Here is an 18,405-nt window from a genome sequence, read left to right as displayed (position 1 = left end):
GTTTTTAATATACTATTCAAGTAATAGATAATATGCACAAAATGGACTATAGAAGTACCAAGTGAGTCGAATTTGTCATTTATTATAGATTTGGGCCTTGAGTTCACCTAATACACTATACTTTGTAATGTCACTCAAGCATTTCTTAAATGGCAATTAGGTTAAGGCTCACTCATCCATAATCTCTTCCCAAAAAGAAATTTTAAGTCAAATATTCCTATGAAAGCTGAATTAGGACACCAATATAGCTTCAAAAGCTTTTGCTGTTCTTAATTTTACTTTTAAAATCTTAAAACTTTTCTGGTCTATACTAAATCAGAAGAGTCTGTGACATGTTATTTCCTCCAATTATTAGAGAAGAATTCATTTCTCAAATTGTAATTCAAGCCAAACATCACATTTGGATGAAAAAATTTTCTTCCATGCTAAAACCAAAATGTAGGCTAAAAATGCTCTAATATCACACCATTGAGCTTAGCTGGCTCACAATCATGCAAAAACCAAAATGTAAAAGATTAACTAATACCATGGAAAATTACATTTACTCTGAATAATTTTCAGTCCGAGTTCTCTAGACCGTACAGCATCATCTTATGTGACAATCTTGACATCATAATACTACTGTTTGTATTTTATTATTGGAGAAAAAAGGAATTATAAAACATTTAGAAAGTAAATGTATTTAGACATTGCATTTATTTAAAAAATAATTTTATATTTTGCAAGATGACTTCATTTAAAATAAATATAAGTTATTTAACAAGAATGGCTCATTGAAACAATTTTTCACAAAAAAACTTATCTAATTGAAATAAACATATGAAGAGAATCAAAACTTGGTCAACTAATTTGCACCATCTATTTTATCACAATATTGTCATTCATCCATTTTTCTTATTCAGAATATGTTCCTCTACGAAAGAAGTTGCAGAATGTAATGATATTACATTAGAACTGTAAATTTAGACTTTTGAACAAGAAGCAGTATCAAAAGACTGTTCTTAAGTGAGTCAATGTTTAGGTTATATTGGTGATCTCTAAAAGCCAAATTCACCTTTAATGTAATATGTTTTTTTAACTATAGTTTTAAGAGCTGACAGCATAATTTTTCCTTTTCTTCGGTGCTCAGTTTGTAGTAAACACAATACTATGATATGTTTCCACTCTCTTAGCTTGGTGTATTTATCATCAAATTAAGCAAAACTTTTATATTTATGTAGATCTACCAACAGTTACTGCTAAATAAAACAGCTACTACTGCCAGCAGTAAAAGTGAAGGCCCATCATTAAGTGGGCTGATCTGGGGAGGAGGGAATCATACTGATAAGTCTGAAGATTCCCCTAGCAGCTGAAAAAGTTGTCTTTCAGGGCTATGGACCTGGAGCCTTCTCTTCTTCTTCTCTTTCTTCCTCCTCTTCTATTTCTTGGGAAAGTGATACGCCAAATGAAGCACAGTAGAGAACTGTTAAGTGTTCCTGGAGAGTCACAGTTTTTCCTAGGTGCTGGCTAAAGGGAGTTTCTTTGAGTTGCACAGTGATCAAATCAAACCAAGGGAAAACACTGAAAAAAACATATTAGTAGTGGTATTTTTGCTAGCAGTCATTACTGTCTTTTCTATACTTCTTGATTTAACTATTAAAAATTTTCCTTTGGAAGAAAGTTTTCCTTTGTTTGAAAATGGATAACTTTCTTATACCTTCTAGTTAAAATTTAGAGCTATACTAGAAGTACTGCTGGAATTATTCAATATAGTGATTTCATTTTATTTATAATGCCCTTTCTATTCACATAGAACCTTCTAAATACCTTAAGGTCATACTTTATAAATAAATGATTAAAATATGACATACTTTATTGTCTTATAATTAAGGAAGGGAGGGATGCATCAGAGAACTATGGAAACTGAAAACAGAAAAGACCTAATTACACTTTTTAAAGATATTAGAGGAAACAACAATTGTCTAAATTATCTGAGAGAAAATAGACAAACCAGGAATATCAGGTATCTGGCATCTTACTTGCTTGGATTTAGGGTCTTGGCAAAGGCTTGATTGACAAAATCTGTAACAATGAACCTAGGGCAATTAGACTTATCTTCCCCACAAGTTTGTGGATGAATAGAGAGACACAAGTTAGTGAGTATCTCTAGCACTTGTTGGTAGGGTATTTTCTTTAATGTGCAGGTATTGAGAGCTGCGTAGAAAACTGCCTCCAGCCACTTGATGTTGACAGTTACTCCTCCTATGTATCAATGTAGAGGACAAATAAATTACCAATTTGGAAAGTAATAGGGAGCTTAAGCCACTGGTGGTGCTCAATAATGTGACGATTAATCATCTTCCTGGGTCAAGGGCCCCAACTCTCTGACATTTATGATATATTCTAAACCTAGAATATACTTCAGCATAACTCTGATAATTCTTTGTTAAAATGGAACAAAATTTCTCCAAAACACTTGCCTTCCTTTTAAAAAATGTGAAAGTTAGAGAACAGAAAAGAAAAACAAGCAGAAAAGGAAAAAAAAAAAAACAGTCACAGATAATTAGGTTCTTCCCCGAATACCAGTCTGAGAATGTTCCTGCTTGGTCTGGGAAGTCACTCTTTAAAAAGGTAATGTAGTCAAGCTTCCTACTTTTCCCTGGAGGAAAATTATGCCTTTTTAAATAACTGATGGACTTTTCTTATATTGTTTTACATGAGAGAACACAGGGGCGGTTTCCTCTTTCCAATAATGGAACATAACAGGGAAGAGCAGGTGGAGGGGAGAGGCATGAACATACCGTCAGGGCTGTAAGGAGAAGAGGCATGAACTATGTCAGGATCTTGAAGTGCAGACGGGATGTCCTCATTAGACCCCCAAATATCAACATAGTTTTCAGCACACTGATACTGGGGGCGTAAAATGGAGGTGTGGCACAGCAGCTGCTTCAGCCTGGAAATAAATCACAGTGCCCAGTCAGAGGCAAGATTACCAGCATTCGAAGGTTGGCAAAGGGTCTGAACTGAGATCTCATTTGAATTCCTGGGACTGGGACTCTGATTGTTGCTGGAACTGTTCATAAGTAGGTGTCAGTATTCTCCATTTTACAGAAGAAATTCGGAGCTGGAGGTGTGAAATAATTTGTCCAGGGTTACACAGCTCCGTTAAGGTGTGAGGCTGGATTTGAACTCATGTATTATTGCCCCCTCCAGGTCTCACCTAGTTGCCCCATCTCAAGACTAAAAATAAATGAAAATTATCTGACCCAATAGCATAATTTGGGCTCCCACTTGGTCCTAGCAATTAATTCCATTGCAAAACAACACCCAGAAGTAGTCAGTCTAGTAGGGCACTTTTTGCAGAATGCTGGAAAAGAATGGAAGAATTATGAAAGCATGATTTACCTTTTCTGTAAAGCAAAGCAGTTTCCATCTTAAAATGAATCATCACTCAGATACCAAAGAAGGCTGGACCAGATAATATAAGGAGATAGAAGGAAGACAGCTCTGCTACGTTAAAAACTCCATCTGACACAAGGGTTCTTAACCTTTTCTGTGCCAGGGACCCCTTTGCAGAATAATGATGTTTTTAAATGCATAGCACAAAATACATAGGCAAAGAAAATGTTATATTGAAATATAGGTATCAGAACTATCCTAAAAATCAAATTCAATAGACCCCAAGTTAAAAATCACTGATCTAGACTCCAAAGTAATTACCTAAGCAGAGGGACAGCAGTGACCAGGCTATATACAATGCAAGATTTGTCAAGCCTTGGGTTGATTTCCATGCAAATGTGAGGTAGCTGGGATGGCAAACAGCAGAGGAAGATCAGATTGGCCCACTCTGCCAGAAAACGGTTATGATAAAAGCATTGTATCCCCATCTTCTGGAAGTCATCTGAAAGGAATAAAGTGGAAAAAAGAGCCAAAGCATTTTGGATTAGGCCTCTTGGCAAAGATTGCAGGGGAATTTGTATCTAAATTTTGTGATGAGAAAAGAAATTATTTCAATATCAACCCACATATTTCCCCTGACACTCTTGTCTTCAAAAAACCCATTACAGTAATGTTCTAACCCCATTAATAGAACATCTGCCTCCACAGTAACAGTTTTCTACGTGATGGAATCAATCCTCCTCATTCTACTTACTTTTAAGGATTTAGAACTTCTCAGAATTTTTACTTTGGAGGAGGAGTTTCTTACAGGCTCTTTTCCCTAAAAGAATCTTTTCAGGGGGAAATGAGTAGGGAGGACTGATGAAGTGGTAGTAGAAAATGAAAGGTTAGAGGTTCAGGGAAGATAAGAAAAATAGAATGTTTCAGGAAAATATGTACAAAGTTAAATGTAGATAAAACTCCTTACAAATGAAGAAATGTGTTCATTGACATCCTGAGTGATAAAAACCACAGTGAGGTCATCATTATACTGGCAATATGGATTACCTTAAAGCAGAAATTTTAAATGGAAGACTCAAATCTGATGTCTTAACTGATACCAGTGATAGGAATTTTTTATGGAGGGAAATTTTATCAAAAGATGGAAAGAATGCACTGGACTTATGTTTCACTGGTATAGAATAGAGAGTTCCACCATGAAGCTAAGTACCTTCTCTGCAACTGAAGCACATTTAGAGAGCAGCTCAGGCACTGAAAGATTATGTGATTTACTGGAGTCACATAGCCCTCCCAGGTAAGACTTGAATCAAGATCTTTCTAGCTTTTCTACCCAACTCTTTAATTCCTATATCATATTGTCTCTAAAAGGAGGAAAGCAAAATAGACATTCCAGAACAATAATCACTCCTCAAGATTTACGCATATAAAGTCTTTAAGAACAGATACATATATACCAGTGTAGATAACATTTTCTAAAATGGTAGAAGTTGATGGCAAACATTTTTAATATTTGCTTCCTTAAACTATGTATTTGGCTATCCTAACAAACACTATCATTTACACCAAAAATACATGTTTATAAAACATATATTTATTTTATTGAAATGGCCCAACACCATCTTTATATTGCTTTATAAATATAAGATTAGGATAATTAATGGAGGTGCTATGGGAAAACTGAGACACCAATACATTTGATGGAGTTATGAACTGATCCAACCATTCTGAACAACTAGCCTATCAAACTATGCAATATATGCCCTTTGACCCAGCAGTATTTCTACTGCGCTTATATCCCAAAGAGATCTTAGAGAAGGGAAAGGGACCCACATATGCAAAAATGTTTGTGGCAGCCCTTTTTGTATTTGGAGAATGGCTGAATAAGTTATGGTATATGAATGTTATGGAATATTATTATTCTATAAGAAACAACAGCAGGATGATTTCAGAAAGACCCGAAGAGACTTACATGAACTGACGTTAAACGGAGCAAGTAGAACCAAGAGAACCTTGTACATAGCCACAAGATTATGTGATGACCAACTGTGATGGACATGGCTCAGGTAATTCAGGCCAATTCCAAGACTTGTGATGGAGAGAGCCATCTGCATTCAGAGGAAGGACTATGGGGAATGAATGTGGATCACAACAGTTTCACCTTTTTTTGTTGTTTGCTTGTCTTTTTAAATTTTTTTTCCCTTTTTGATCTGATTTGTCTTGTGCAGCATGATAAATGTGGAAATATATTTAGAAGAATTATACATGTTTAACCTATATTGGATTACTTGCTGTCTAGGGGAGAGGGTGGGGGAAAGGGAGATAGAAAAATTGGGAACACAAGATTTTGCAAGGGTGAATGTTGAAAACTATCTTTGCATGTATTTTGAAAATAAAAAGCGATTATTAAAAAATAGATGTAGGATTTACTGAATAGAAAAACACAATATTCAAGTTCAAATATTTTTGCCACTGATTTAGAACAGAAGAGAAGAACATGTATTATATTCTATATATTAATTGTATATATTGTATATATTAAAAACTTCTTTGCTGGAAGCATTTTCATTTTTCATTAAGAACCCAGAAGGATCCATTATGTAGGTAGAGGAAAGAGATATAAATAATAAAAGTGGAATAAGAATAGTTTTGGTCAAGGGACCTGCTTTGGAGAAACAAATTAGAATGTTATTTCTAACTTATTTTGGGAACAAGGAGGCAAAAGATATTTGCTATGGAGGATCCTTTAGTCCTTCCAAACTTCTTACTCAGGATCTCTGGCCTCCGAGTGGAGATATGAAGATTCTGAGGAGGGATAAAAGCCCGGTGGAGTAACACTAAAACCAGTTGCCTTCCCAGTCGTCCACCTCCAATAATGCCCACTCTCAGTTCTTTTTCGGAAGGTTTTTTATAAGAATCTTCTTCCTCCTCTTCTAAAGGGAGCATAGAAACTAAGGTGCTGTCTTCCATTTTCCTGGGGAAATAAACAAACACACAAGTACCTTTTAGCTGCCCTGGAAATTCAGTTCCAGAATTACATTATTCTAGTGTCCTTATGTAAAAATGACTTTGAAGAACATGTATTATAGTGACCCCTTATTTATCTAGCACAATCAGGAAATAAGCTGTGAATTTTCCAGATTACATTTTTTTTTCTAAATTCACAAAGGTAAATCCTTTTAGCTTCCAAAACTTTAGTTATTCTGGTTGGGAATTTTTCTAAAATGAGTTACACATTTTTACTTTCTTAGGCACAATTTGATTGCCATTATTGTATCCTACCACAGTTAGGCATTTGTTTTGAATTTTTCACTTCCTTTCTAGTCAGACTACATCAGCTGTCACTAGGCAACTTCTTAACCACTCACTTCCATCAACAAAACCTGCTAATAGTTTGCTGTTTCTTTCTATGAGGGGCAGACTTTCCCTTAAGGCCTAGTCCAATGGCTAGGCTTTGGCAGATTGTACACAAAAGTGGAAAAGCTTTAAATAATAGGCTCAGGTGATATTTGTCAGCCACATCCTTGTGGAACAATGCTAATAAGCACTGGTGAAGGAATAAGGGAGCACCTATGCTAATGAAATCAGTTTTTGAAGTCTTATTGAACTATGAAATGGTTTAGCAAACTACATAATCTAGCCTGATAGAACGATGTGATAATTAAATAACTAAAGACCTTAAGTGAGGGACTTAGGACCTTTCCTACAGAATTCAAGTGCCCAGATTTAATATCTGAGAAATGTAATAACTATTTGTTGTATTCACTTTTTTTTCCAATTACTTTTTCAGTTACTTCTAGTTTGAGATTATGCTAGCATTAAGCTAGGTGAAGTTGATGAGTTTAAATTCTAGATAAAGAAGCACTACTGGATCTTATTATCAAAAACTCTAAGCAAGTTCTGCGCTTTGGTAATGATAGAATTCCCAGGTTTCTATAGTCACATCAAATACAGGATTTATTTAAGGCCCTTCTCTTAACTGAGAAATGACTAGGTACCTATACGATCTTCACTATAAAAGAGCTCCAATCAGATTTACTAAATGATTTCTTATTAGTCCCCCTGAACCTAACTAATAAGATCTTGCAGCCATATCAACTAATTATCATCATAGCACCCTCACGTCTGGAGGCTAAGGATTTGAGGTAAATGTCTTAGGGCAGAAGCATCAAACACTGGCCTGTGGGCCTCATGTGGCTCACAACAATCCTAAGTATGGCTAAAACCAAATTAAAATGTAGTTTCTTATTTTAATGTATTGATATATTAATAAAATATATGTGTGTATGTTTTTCTACATTAATATGCAATACATGGGGATCGTTATATATGGTTTAGTGGCCCCTAGTTCTATTTTAGTTTGATACCATTGCTTTAGGACAGAAACATTTCATTTTGGTCTCTTTCATCAAGGCTAAGGTAATGGTTTAATTTCATAGAGGGCAAGATTGAGGGACAAGAAAAAATGACCTTGAATTGCAAAATCTAGGCAGGATTTGAAGGTCAACAATAGACACTTGAGTCACCTAGAGAAACCCAGACACTTGGAGAAGGAGAAACTAAAAAGCATGGATCTTTTCCCCTCAAATAAAGAAATCCATCTAATTCAGTCTAAACATCACCCTCCTTGGGAAAAGGCTGAATTAGATGACCACTAATTCATAGTCTCCAAGTCCCAAGGACTTGTTATAGAGAAAGGGCTCCAACATCATCTTTAGACAAGAAAATGAACTCAGTCCTTACCCAAGTGACAGAACAGTGTTCACTCTGGTGCAAATGAAGAAGACACACTGGTAGCCAGATTCTGTCTCCAAAAAGTCCACTCAACTACATAGAAATTACCACCATTTTGGAATCTCAGATAAGTCGCTTTGGATGTGGAATAGCATGGTTCATGCTGGCTGTGCGGTGGAGCAAAAAAGGCAAAGTGCCTCTACTCAAGTAAATTCCCCCTAGTAATATCAGGTCTCAGATCTCAATAGTACACAGGTTTTTCTCCATCTGCTATTTTGTGGGAACTAACTTACCTCAAGACCCAGAGTAGTCTGCAGAAGAAAGCTGCGTGGGCACAGGCTTGGATCATCAATCCTCGGGAACGGCTCTGAAGAAACAGCCACGGGATTTCTTCCTCCTGAAGCCCATGTTCAAATTGCAGGGATGGCAGATTGTCCATCAAGTCTGAAAACTCCATATCTTCCAGTCCTACCAAAACAAGTAATCAGTTTATACTGCCCAATCTTGAAGGGAAATGGAAACCTTTAAATTAAGTTCACATCTCTACCTCACCAACACTTATAATTTGGGACTACAATCATTCCATTCTGCTCCTCAGGACTTGGTCACCTAATCCAGTTCTCTGAGTGAATAGAGGTCCTGTCATATTTCTAATCACTGAGTTCACATACCCAGGGCATCTTTTCTTTCCTGAAGAAGTAGAAGAAAAAATGCCCTATAAACCCAGAGTTCTTAGATTTCCTGTTGGCTCTCCCAGGATCATCTCAAACCTCTCTTTAAACCAGATTCTTCTACTCACTGAGTGTTTAGGAAGGAAACTGACCATCAGGACATATTTCCAAATAATTCTCTCCTCCCATTAAAGCTCATAATTTCTATGACATTGAAAAAGAATCCCAATAAAGACCAGAGGAGCCTTGTAGGATTTGGATGCAGGCATTAGCAGAATATCAGGACACATACAGACTGTTTCATCTCACCTAGCCAAGGAGTGAGTTGTAGAGATAGTCTGCTCAACACCTTTCCTCTCCAGGACTACAAAATCCAAATAGATCTTTAGAAGTTACCCAGGAGAGTTGTCATGGTAACTCCATAGCTACCACATTACTTTAGTCTCTGAGTCTTAAAGGGGCCAACACTTTTCAGAGAAATCATTTCATTTCCCCCAGATAGTAACATGGGCTTACTTAAGTGCTACTGGATTCAAATAACGATGAATATTGTCATCTAATACATTTCCTAGCTACTTTTTCATATGTTCCCAAAAGATTAGTCAAAAGTTCCAGACAGGAGAAAACTTGAGTTACAAAAGAAATTACTCAAAGTCTTAAGGCAGTGGCCAGACTTAAGAGTACAACTCTTGAACCTACAACTCATCTTTTTAAGGGAATCCACTGTAGCATCTGCCAAAAAGAAAAGCCTCAGCAAATTGTAGGCTTTAAGAGGACTTGTAGGTTCAAGAGTCTTGGGAGGATATACTAAAGACTGAATAATCAGTAAAACTCATTGTTCACTGATCCTTATGTATTACAGGTGGATCAGAAATAACCAGCTATTCAAAATGTTCAACATAGCCCACGTATTAAATATGGAATTAACTTGATTTTATCATTCAACACCTAGGTTTGCTGGTCAGCTTGTAAAAATGCTCTGAAATGGAAACAGGTTGGCAAACTTAACTTGCTTAAAATCAGTCTATCAATGGCAAATTAGGCTCTTGCCTTTTCAGCTGTTGCTGTGTATAATGCATTCCTGGTTCTGCTTGTTTGGTTCAGCATCAAATCTTTCATGACCTTCTAAAATCAGCTTGTTCATCATTTTTATTGAACAATAATATTCCATTACTTTCATATATCATAACTTATTCAGCCATCCCTAATTGATGAACATCTTCTAATTTTCCAATTCTTTGCCACCATGTTACCAACATTTTTTGCACATGTGGGTCCCTTTATGATTTCCTTGGGATACAATAATGGCACTTTTATAGTCCTTTGGGCATAGTTCCAAATTGCTCTCAAGAATGATTGGATCATTTCACAACTCCATCAACAATGCATTAGTGTCCCAGTTTTCCCACATACCCTGCAACATTTATCATTGTCATCTTATTCAATCTGAGAGATGGGTGGTGGTACCTCAGAGTTGTTTAAATTTGAATTTCTCTAATAGTGATTTAGAACATTTTTTCACGTGACTATAGATGGTTTTAATATCATAATCTGAAAATTGTCCGTTCATACCCTTTGGCCATTTATCCATAGAGAGGAATGACTTGTATTCATTTCATTGATCCACCACTCTATTTCTTAGCCATTAAGTACCAAATGGTTTTGATGTCTGTTGCTTTATAATACAGTTTTAGGTCTGTTCCTGCCAGGCAGGCCTTTGTATTTTTTTTCATTAATTCCCTTGATATTCTTGGCCTTTTGTTCTTTCAGATGAATTTTTATTTTTTCCTAGCCCTATAAAAGTTTTTGGCGGTTTAATTGCTATGGCACTAAACAAATAGACCAATTTAGCCAGAATCGTCATCTTTATTAGCTCAATCTACTTTTGAGCAATTGATACTTTTCCAATTGTTTAGATCTGACTTTATTTCACATAGTTCCTGGGTTTGTCTTGGCAAGTAGGCAAATATTTTATTTTGTCTGCAGCTATTTTAAATGGAATTTCTCTTTTGTTGCTGGGCTTTGTTAGTAATATATAGAAATGATTTGTGTGGGTTTATTTTATATCTTGCAATTTTGCTAAAGCTGTTATTTCAAGTAGGTTTTTGCATGATTCTCTAGCACTAAGTATGACATATCATCTCCAAAGAGTGATAGTTTTTCTACTCATTGCCTATTCTAAATTCTTTAATTTCTTTTTTTTTTTCCTTATTACTAAAGGCAACATTTCCAATGCAATACTGAATAACAATGGTGATAATAGGCATACTTTTTTCACTTCTGATATTATTAGGAATGCATCCAGCTTCTCCCCATTAACCTAACAGTTTTTAGACAGATGCTGCTTATTATTTTAAGGATATTTTTATTCCTATGTTCTGTAATGTTTTTAATAGGAATGGATGCTATGTTTTGTTAAAAGCTTTCTGTTAGTTTTGTTATTGATATGATCAATTATGGCAAATTTCCTGAATTGAACCAGCCTTGCATTCATGATATAAATGCCAAATTGGCAGCTAGGTGGCGCAGAGGATAGAGCACCAGCCCTGAAGTCAGGAGGACCCGAGTTCAAGAGTTGGTTTTATGAAAAAACCAATAAAATTGATAAACCTTTGGTAAATCTGATTAGAAAAAGGAGAGAGGGAAATCAAATTGGCAGTCTTAAAAATGAAAAAGGAGAACTCACCACTGATGAAGAGGAAATTAAAGAAATAATAAGGGGTTACTTTGCCCAACTTTATGCCAATAAATTTGATAACCTAAGCGAAATGGATGACTACCTCCAAAAACATAGGCTTCCCAGATTATCAGAGGAGGAAGTAAATTGCTTAAATAGTCCCATTTCAGAAAAAGAAATAGAACAAGCTATTAATCAACTCCCTAAAAAAAAATCCCCGGGACCAGATGGATTTACATGTGAATTCTACCAAACATTCAAAGAACAATTAGCCCCAATACTTTATAAACTATTTGAAAAAATAGGAAATGAAGGAGTCCTACCAAACTCCTTTTATGACACAGACATGGTACTGATACCTAAACCAGGTAGGTTGAAAACAGAGAAAGAAAATTATAGACCAATCTCCCTAATGAATATTGATGCTAAAATCTTAAATAAGATATTAGCAAAAAGACTACAGAAAATCATCCCCAGGATAATACATCATGATCAAGTAGGATTTATACCAGGAATGCAGGGCTGGTTCAATATTAGGAAAACTATCAATATAATTGGCCATATTAATAATCAAATTAACAAAAACCATATGATCATCTCAATAGATGCAGAAAAAGCATTTGATAAAATCCAACATCCATTCCTATTAAAAACTCTTGAGAGTATAGGAATAAATGGACTTTTCCTTAAAATAATCAGTAGCATCTATTTAAAACCAGCAGTAAGCATTATATGTAATGGGGACAAACTGCAACCATTCCCAATAAGATCAGGAGTAAAACAAGGTTGCCCACTATCACCGTTACTATTTAATATTGTATTAGAAATGCTAGCTTTGGCAATAAGAGTTGAGAAAGAGATTAAAGGAATAAGAATAGGCAATGAGGAAACCAAATTATCACTCTTTGCTGATGATATGATGGTATACTTAGAGAACCCCAGAGATTCTACCAAAAAGTTATTAGAAACAATCTACACCTTCAGCAAAGTTGCAGGATATAAAATAAACCCACATAAGTCATCAGCATTCTTATATATCACTAACAAAACCCAACAGTTAGAGTTACAAAAAGAAATTCCATTTAAAGTAACTACTGATTGTATAAAATATTTAGGAATCTATCTGCCAAGGGAAAATCAGAAACTTTATGAGCAAAACTACAAAACACTTTCCACACAAATTAAGTCCGATCTAACCAACTGGAAAAATATTAAATGCTCTTGGATTGGGCAAGCAAATATAATAAAGATGAAAATACTACCTAAATTAATCTACTTATTTAGCGCTATACCAATCAGACTCCCAAAAAACTACTTTGATGAATTAGAAAAAAATAACAACAAAGTTCATATGGAAAAACAAAAGGTCAAGAATTTCTAGGGAATTAATGAAAAAAAAATCAAATGAAGGTGGCCTAGCTGTACCAGATCTAAAATTATATTATAAAGCAGCAGTTACTAAAACCATCTGGTATTGGCTAAGAAATAGACTAGTTGATCAATGGAATAGGTTAGGTTCAAAGGACAAAACAGCCATTAACTTTAATAATATAATGTTTGACAAACCCAAAGACACCAGTTTCTGGGATAAGAATGCATTATTTGACAAAAATTGCTGGGAAAATTGGAAATCAGTATGGCAGAAACTAGGCATTGACCCACACTTAACACCGTACACCAAGATAAGGTCAAAATGGGTTCATGACCTAGGCATAAAGAATGAGATGATAAATAAATTGGAAGAGCATAGGATAGTTTACCTCACAGACCTGTAGAAGAGGGAGGAATTTATGACCAAAGAAGAACTAGAGATCACTATTGACCACAACATAGAAAATTTTGATTATATCAAATTGAAAAGTTTTTGTACAAACAAAACAAATGCAGACAAGATTAGAAGGGAAACAATAAACTGGGAAAACATTTTTACAATCAAAGGTTCTGATAAAGGCCTCATTTCCAAAATATATAGAGAATTGACTCTAATCTATAAGAAATCAAACCATTCTCCAATTGATAAATGGTCAAAGGATATGAACAGACAATTCTCAGACGAAGAAATTGAAACTATTTATAGACATATGAAAATATGCTCCAAATCATTATTAATCAGAGAAATGCAAATTAAGACAACTCTGAGATACCACTACACACCTGTCAGATTGGCTAGAATGACAGGAAAAGATAATGGGGAATGTTGGAGGGGATGTGGGAAAACAGGGACAATGATACATTGTTGGTGGAATTGTGAACACATCCAGTCATTCTGGAGAGCAATTTGGAACTATGCTCAAAAAGTTATCAAACTGTGCATACCCTTTGATCCAGCAGTGTTTCTACTGGGCTTATACCCCAAAGAGATACTAAAGAAAGGAAAGGGACCTGTATGTGCCAAAATGTTTGTAGCAGCCCTGTTTGTAGTGGCTAGAAGCTGGAAAATGAAAGGATGTCCATCAATTGGAGAATGGTTGAGTAAATTGTGGTATATGAATGTTATGGAATATTATTGTTCTGTAAGGAATGACCAGCAGGGTGAATACAGAGAGGACTGACGAGACTTACATGAACTGATGCTGAGTGAAATGAGCAGAACCAGGAGATCATTATATACCTCAACAACAATACTGTTTGAGGATGTATTCTGATGGAAGTGGATCTCTTCGATAAAGAGAGCCTTAATTGATCAAAGATGGACAGAAGCAGCTACAACCAGAGAAAGAACACTGGGAAATGAATATAAACTGCTTGCATTTTTTTTTTTTTCTTCCTGGGTTATTTATACCTTCTGAATTCAATTCTTCCTGTGCAACAAGAAAACTGTTCGGTTCTGCACACATATGTTGTATCTAGGATATACTACAACCCATTCAACATGTAAAGGACTGCTTGCCATCTGAGGGAAGGGGTGGAGGGAGGGAGGGGAAAAATCAGAACAGAAGTGAATGCAAGGGATAATGCTGTAAAAAATTACCCTGGCATGCGTTCTATCAATAAAAAGTTATTTAAAAAAATAAATAAATGTCAAATTGGTCATAGTGTATTATCCTGCTGGTAAATTGTTGTAATCTCTTTGTTAATATTTTATTTAAAATTTTTGCATTAATATTCATTAGGGAGATTGCTCTGTAAGTTTCTTTCTTTGTTTTGGCTCTTCCTGGTTTAAGTAACAGTACCATATTTGTGTTATAGAAGGAATTTGGCAGTGAAGTGGGTTGTGGTCCCTTTAAGAAACTTTCTTCTTTCAGATTGTGATTTCTTTCAGATTGATTTGTGATTCCTTTTTGATTCCCAAACATTCCTGGCTAAAGTATTATCAATCCAGGAAGCTAGGACCTTTGATTCACAAATCCTGGTCAAAAGCATCCCTTTGAATTCCAATAGGAGATCCGGGCTTGTCTCAGCCCCCATCAGATCTGAGCCAACTGGGGACTCCACCCACAGGCCCTCTTTACCTAAATCTCTCATTATAAAAAGAGCCAAACTAAAATCCTCTCTTTGCAGAGGTTCCAAACATGCTAGCTATATCATGCTTGGCATCCCAAAGAGCCTCAGCCCACTGGAATACTCTTTTTCCAGTGCCATTTTCTCTTTACCCTTACCTATTTCCTTAATCAGACTTTAACCTTACTTCCAATCCCCATAATAAATCTCTTTTATCAATCTAGGTTTTCGGGTCTGTATATTCCTTTACAGGGAACTTCTTGCAAAACCAGAAGGGGGGGTCCCCAAAACTCCCTACCTTTCTGCCAAATCCCCAAGGGAATGCAGGGGAGCCAAAACTACCCTGAACCGCAAACCTGCCACTAGATCTCATTTAACTCCCTGACCATGAGAAACCCTAATTTCATTTGGGTTCCCCAAATCTAAACCTCATCAATAGGACTTCTTTACCTATTTTTCCAAATAGTTTACATAGTATTGGAATTAATTGTTCTTTAAATGTTTGGTATAATTTACCTGTAAATCCATCTGGCCTTGGATATTTTTTCTTATTCATTGATGGATTATTCAAATTCCTTTTCTAAAATGGGATTATTTAAGTAATTTATTTTTTCTTCTGTTAATCAGGACAATTTATATTTTTATAAATATCCATTTCAATTAGATTGTCATATTTGCTAGCATACAGTTGGGCAAAATAGCTTTTTATTGCTTTAATTTCTTTATTGGTGGTAAGTTCACCCTTTTCATTTTTGATGCTAGTAATTTGTTTTTTTTTTTCTTTTTCTTTTTCTAATCAAATCAACCAGGGGTTTATCTATTTTGTTGGTTTTTTCATAAAACCAATTCTTAGTTTAATAGTTTTCTTAATTTCAATTTTATTAATCTCTCCTTTGAGTTTCAGAATTTCTAATTTGGTATTTAATTGGGAGTTTTTAATTTGTTCTTTTTCTAGCTTTTTAAATTGCATGCCCAATTCACAAATCTCCTCCTTCTTTATTTTATTCATATAACTATTTAGAGAGATGAACTTTCCTCTAAGAACTGCTTTGGCTGTATCCCATAGATTTTGGTATGTTGTCTCATTATTGTCATTCTTTTGGATGAAATTACTGATAGTTTCTATTCATTGTTTGATTCACTCATTCTTTAGAATTAGATTATTTAATTTCCAATAGGTTTTTAGTCTATGTTTACCAGGCCTTTAACTGAATAATTTTTATTGCATTGTGGCCCAACAAGGAAGCATTTACTGTTTCTGCATTTCTACATTTGTGAGATTTTTATGTCCTCATACATGGTCAGTTTTTGTGTAAGTGCCATATGCTGCCAAGAAAAAGGTATATTCCTTTCTATCCCTATTCAATTTTCTCAGAGGTCTATTATATCTAAGTTTTCTAAGATTCTAAGATTTCTTTCTTATTTTGTGGCTAAATTTATTTAATTCTGCAAGGGCAAGGTTGAGGTCCCCCACTGGTATAGTTTTGCTATTTCTTCCTGTAACTGCCTTAATTCCTCTTTAAAAATTTGATGGTGCACATACAGTTGGTACTACTTCATGTCTGCCTTGTCTTTTAGTGTGATCTATTTTTACTTTTGCTTTATCTGAAATCAGAATTGCTACCCTTTTTTTTTTTTGCTTCAGCAGAAGCACAATTCTGCTCCAGCCTTTTACCCTTACTCTGTATGTATTTATTTTAAATGTGTTTTTTGTGAACAACATATTATAGGATTGTTTTTTAATCTATTCTGCTATTTGCTTCTATTTTATGGAAGAATTTTATCCCATTCCCATTCAGCTATTTTTCTGCGTTTCTTTCTGTATTTCCCTCCATCCTATTTTCTCCCTCATATATATATTTTCTCTCTTTCCACCCTGTCCCTCCTTAGTGTTTTGTGTTTCACCCTTTACCTGCCCTCCCTTCTAGCATCCCTTCTCTTTTCTCTTAGTGTTTCTGTCCTCCCTTCTATCCAGCTTCTCCCTTTTTTTTTTCCTTTTTTTCCCTCCTACTTCTTATAGGATAAGATAAATTTCTATATACAAATGAGTGAATATTTTATTCCCTCTTTGAGCCTGAACTGATGAGATTAAGTTTCAGACAATGTTCATCCCCCTGGCTTCTTTTTCCCTATTATATCTTTTGTGCCTTTTCATGTGATCTAATTTATCCCGTTTTACCTCCCCTTTCTTCTCCCAGTATAATTCTTTTTCCACTCCTTAATGTCTTTTTCTTTGATACCATCACATCAGAGCTCACTCATAGCCATACCCTCCATCCATTTTTGCCCCCTCAAACTGCCCATAACAGATACAGTTCTCAAGAATTATAGATTATCATTTTCACATTTAGGGATATAGTATAACCTTTAAATTACATATATATATATATATATATATTTGTCCTGTTTACCTTTGTATGCTTCTTTTGACTCCTGTGTTTAAAGGTCAAATTCTCTGTTTAGTTCTAGTTCTTTTCAATAAAAATGATCCAAAGTCTCTTATTTCATTGAAAATCCATCTGCTCCCCTGAAGGATGATGGATATTTAATTCTTGGTTGTAATCTAGGTCCTTTATCTTTCAGAATATAGTATTCTAGGCCCTCAGATCCTTTATTGTAGAAGCTATCAGATCCTGGATAATCCTTACCTCAATACTTGAACTGTTTTTGTCTGGTATATTACAGTATTTTTTCCTTGAGATTATACTGGAGTTTTGCAACAATGTTCCTTGATGTTTTCCTTGTGGGATCTCTTTCCAATTGTGATAGATAGATTCTTTCTATGATTATTTCCCATTTTAGTTCTAGTATATCATGTTAGTTTTCCTTGATGATTTCTTGAAGAATGCTAGCCAAGCTTTTTTTTTGATCATGGCCTTCAGATGGATCAATAATTTTTAAATTGCCTCTCTGGGATTTATTTTCCAGGTCTGCTGTTTTTCCGATGAGGTATTTTACATTTTCTTCCACTGTTCATTCTTTTTAGTCTGTTTAATTGATTCTTGATGTCTCCTAGAGTTAGTTTCCATTTGTCTGGTTCTAGTTTTTAATGTGTGATTTTCTTCAGTTGGCTTTTGTGTCTCTTTTTCCATTTGATTAATTCTACTTTTCAAGGTGTTTTCTTCAGTGGATATATATATATATATGTAATTTGCATTTGGCCTATTTTGTTTTTTAAGGAATTAATTTCTTTCAGTGTCTTTTTTTTTTTTTTTTGCATTTCACCAATTGCATTTTTTAAAGAATTGTTTTCAACTTTTTTCCTTCCTTTTACAAGCTGTTGACTATCTTGACTATGTCATTTTTTCTTCTACTTCTCTAATTTGCCTTTGTTTTGTTTTTGCCGAGGCAATTGGGGTTAAATGACTTGCCTAGGGTGACACAGCTGAAAAGTGTTAAGCATCTGAGGTCAAATATGAACTCTGGTCCTCCTGACTTCAGGGCTGGTGCTCTATGCACTGCACCACTTAGCTGCTCCCTCTTATTTGCCTTCTGAAATCTTATGAG

General features: G+C 35.1%; 1 protein-coding gene across 1 annotated transcript; it reads right to left on the bottom strand.

Annotated features, from left to right (window-relative positions):
* Window positions 1-62: 62 nt before the first annotated feature.
* NOXRED1 (NADP dependent oxidoreductase domain containing 1) lies at window positions 63-9,126 on the bottom strand. The gene is made up of 7 exons (XM_051977514.1): window positions 9,090-9,126; window positions 8,403-8,577; window positions 6,144-6,349; window positions 3,700-3,880; window positions 2,781-2,932; window positions 2,019-2,241; window positions 63-1,560 (listed from the first exon to the last, which is right to left on the bottom strand). The coding sequence occupies exons 2-7, from the start codon at window positions 8,564-8,566 to the stop codon at window positions 1,371-1,373; spliced, it is 1,116 nt and encodes a 371-aa protein (XP_051833474.1). The 5' UTR covers window positions 8,567-8,577; window positions 9,090-9,126; the 3' UTR covers window positions 63-1,370.
* Window positions 9,127-18,405: the final 9,279 nt, after the last annotated feature.

The sequence above is a fragment of the Antechinus flavipes genome, chromosome 2 (genome assembly GCF_016432865.1).
Source record: "Antechinus flavipes isolate AdamAnt ecotype Samford, QLD, Australia chromosome 2, AdamAnt_v2, whole genome shotgun sequence".
NCBI classification, from domain to species: domain Eukaryota; kingdom Metazoa; phylum Chordata; class Mammalia; order Dasyuromorphia; family Dasyuridae; genus Antechinus; species Antechinus flavipes.
This window is presented reverse-complemented; position numbering and strand designations above follow the sequence as displayed.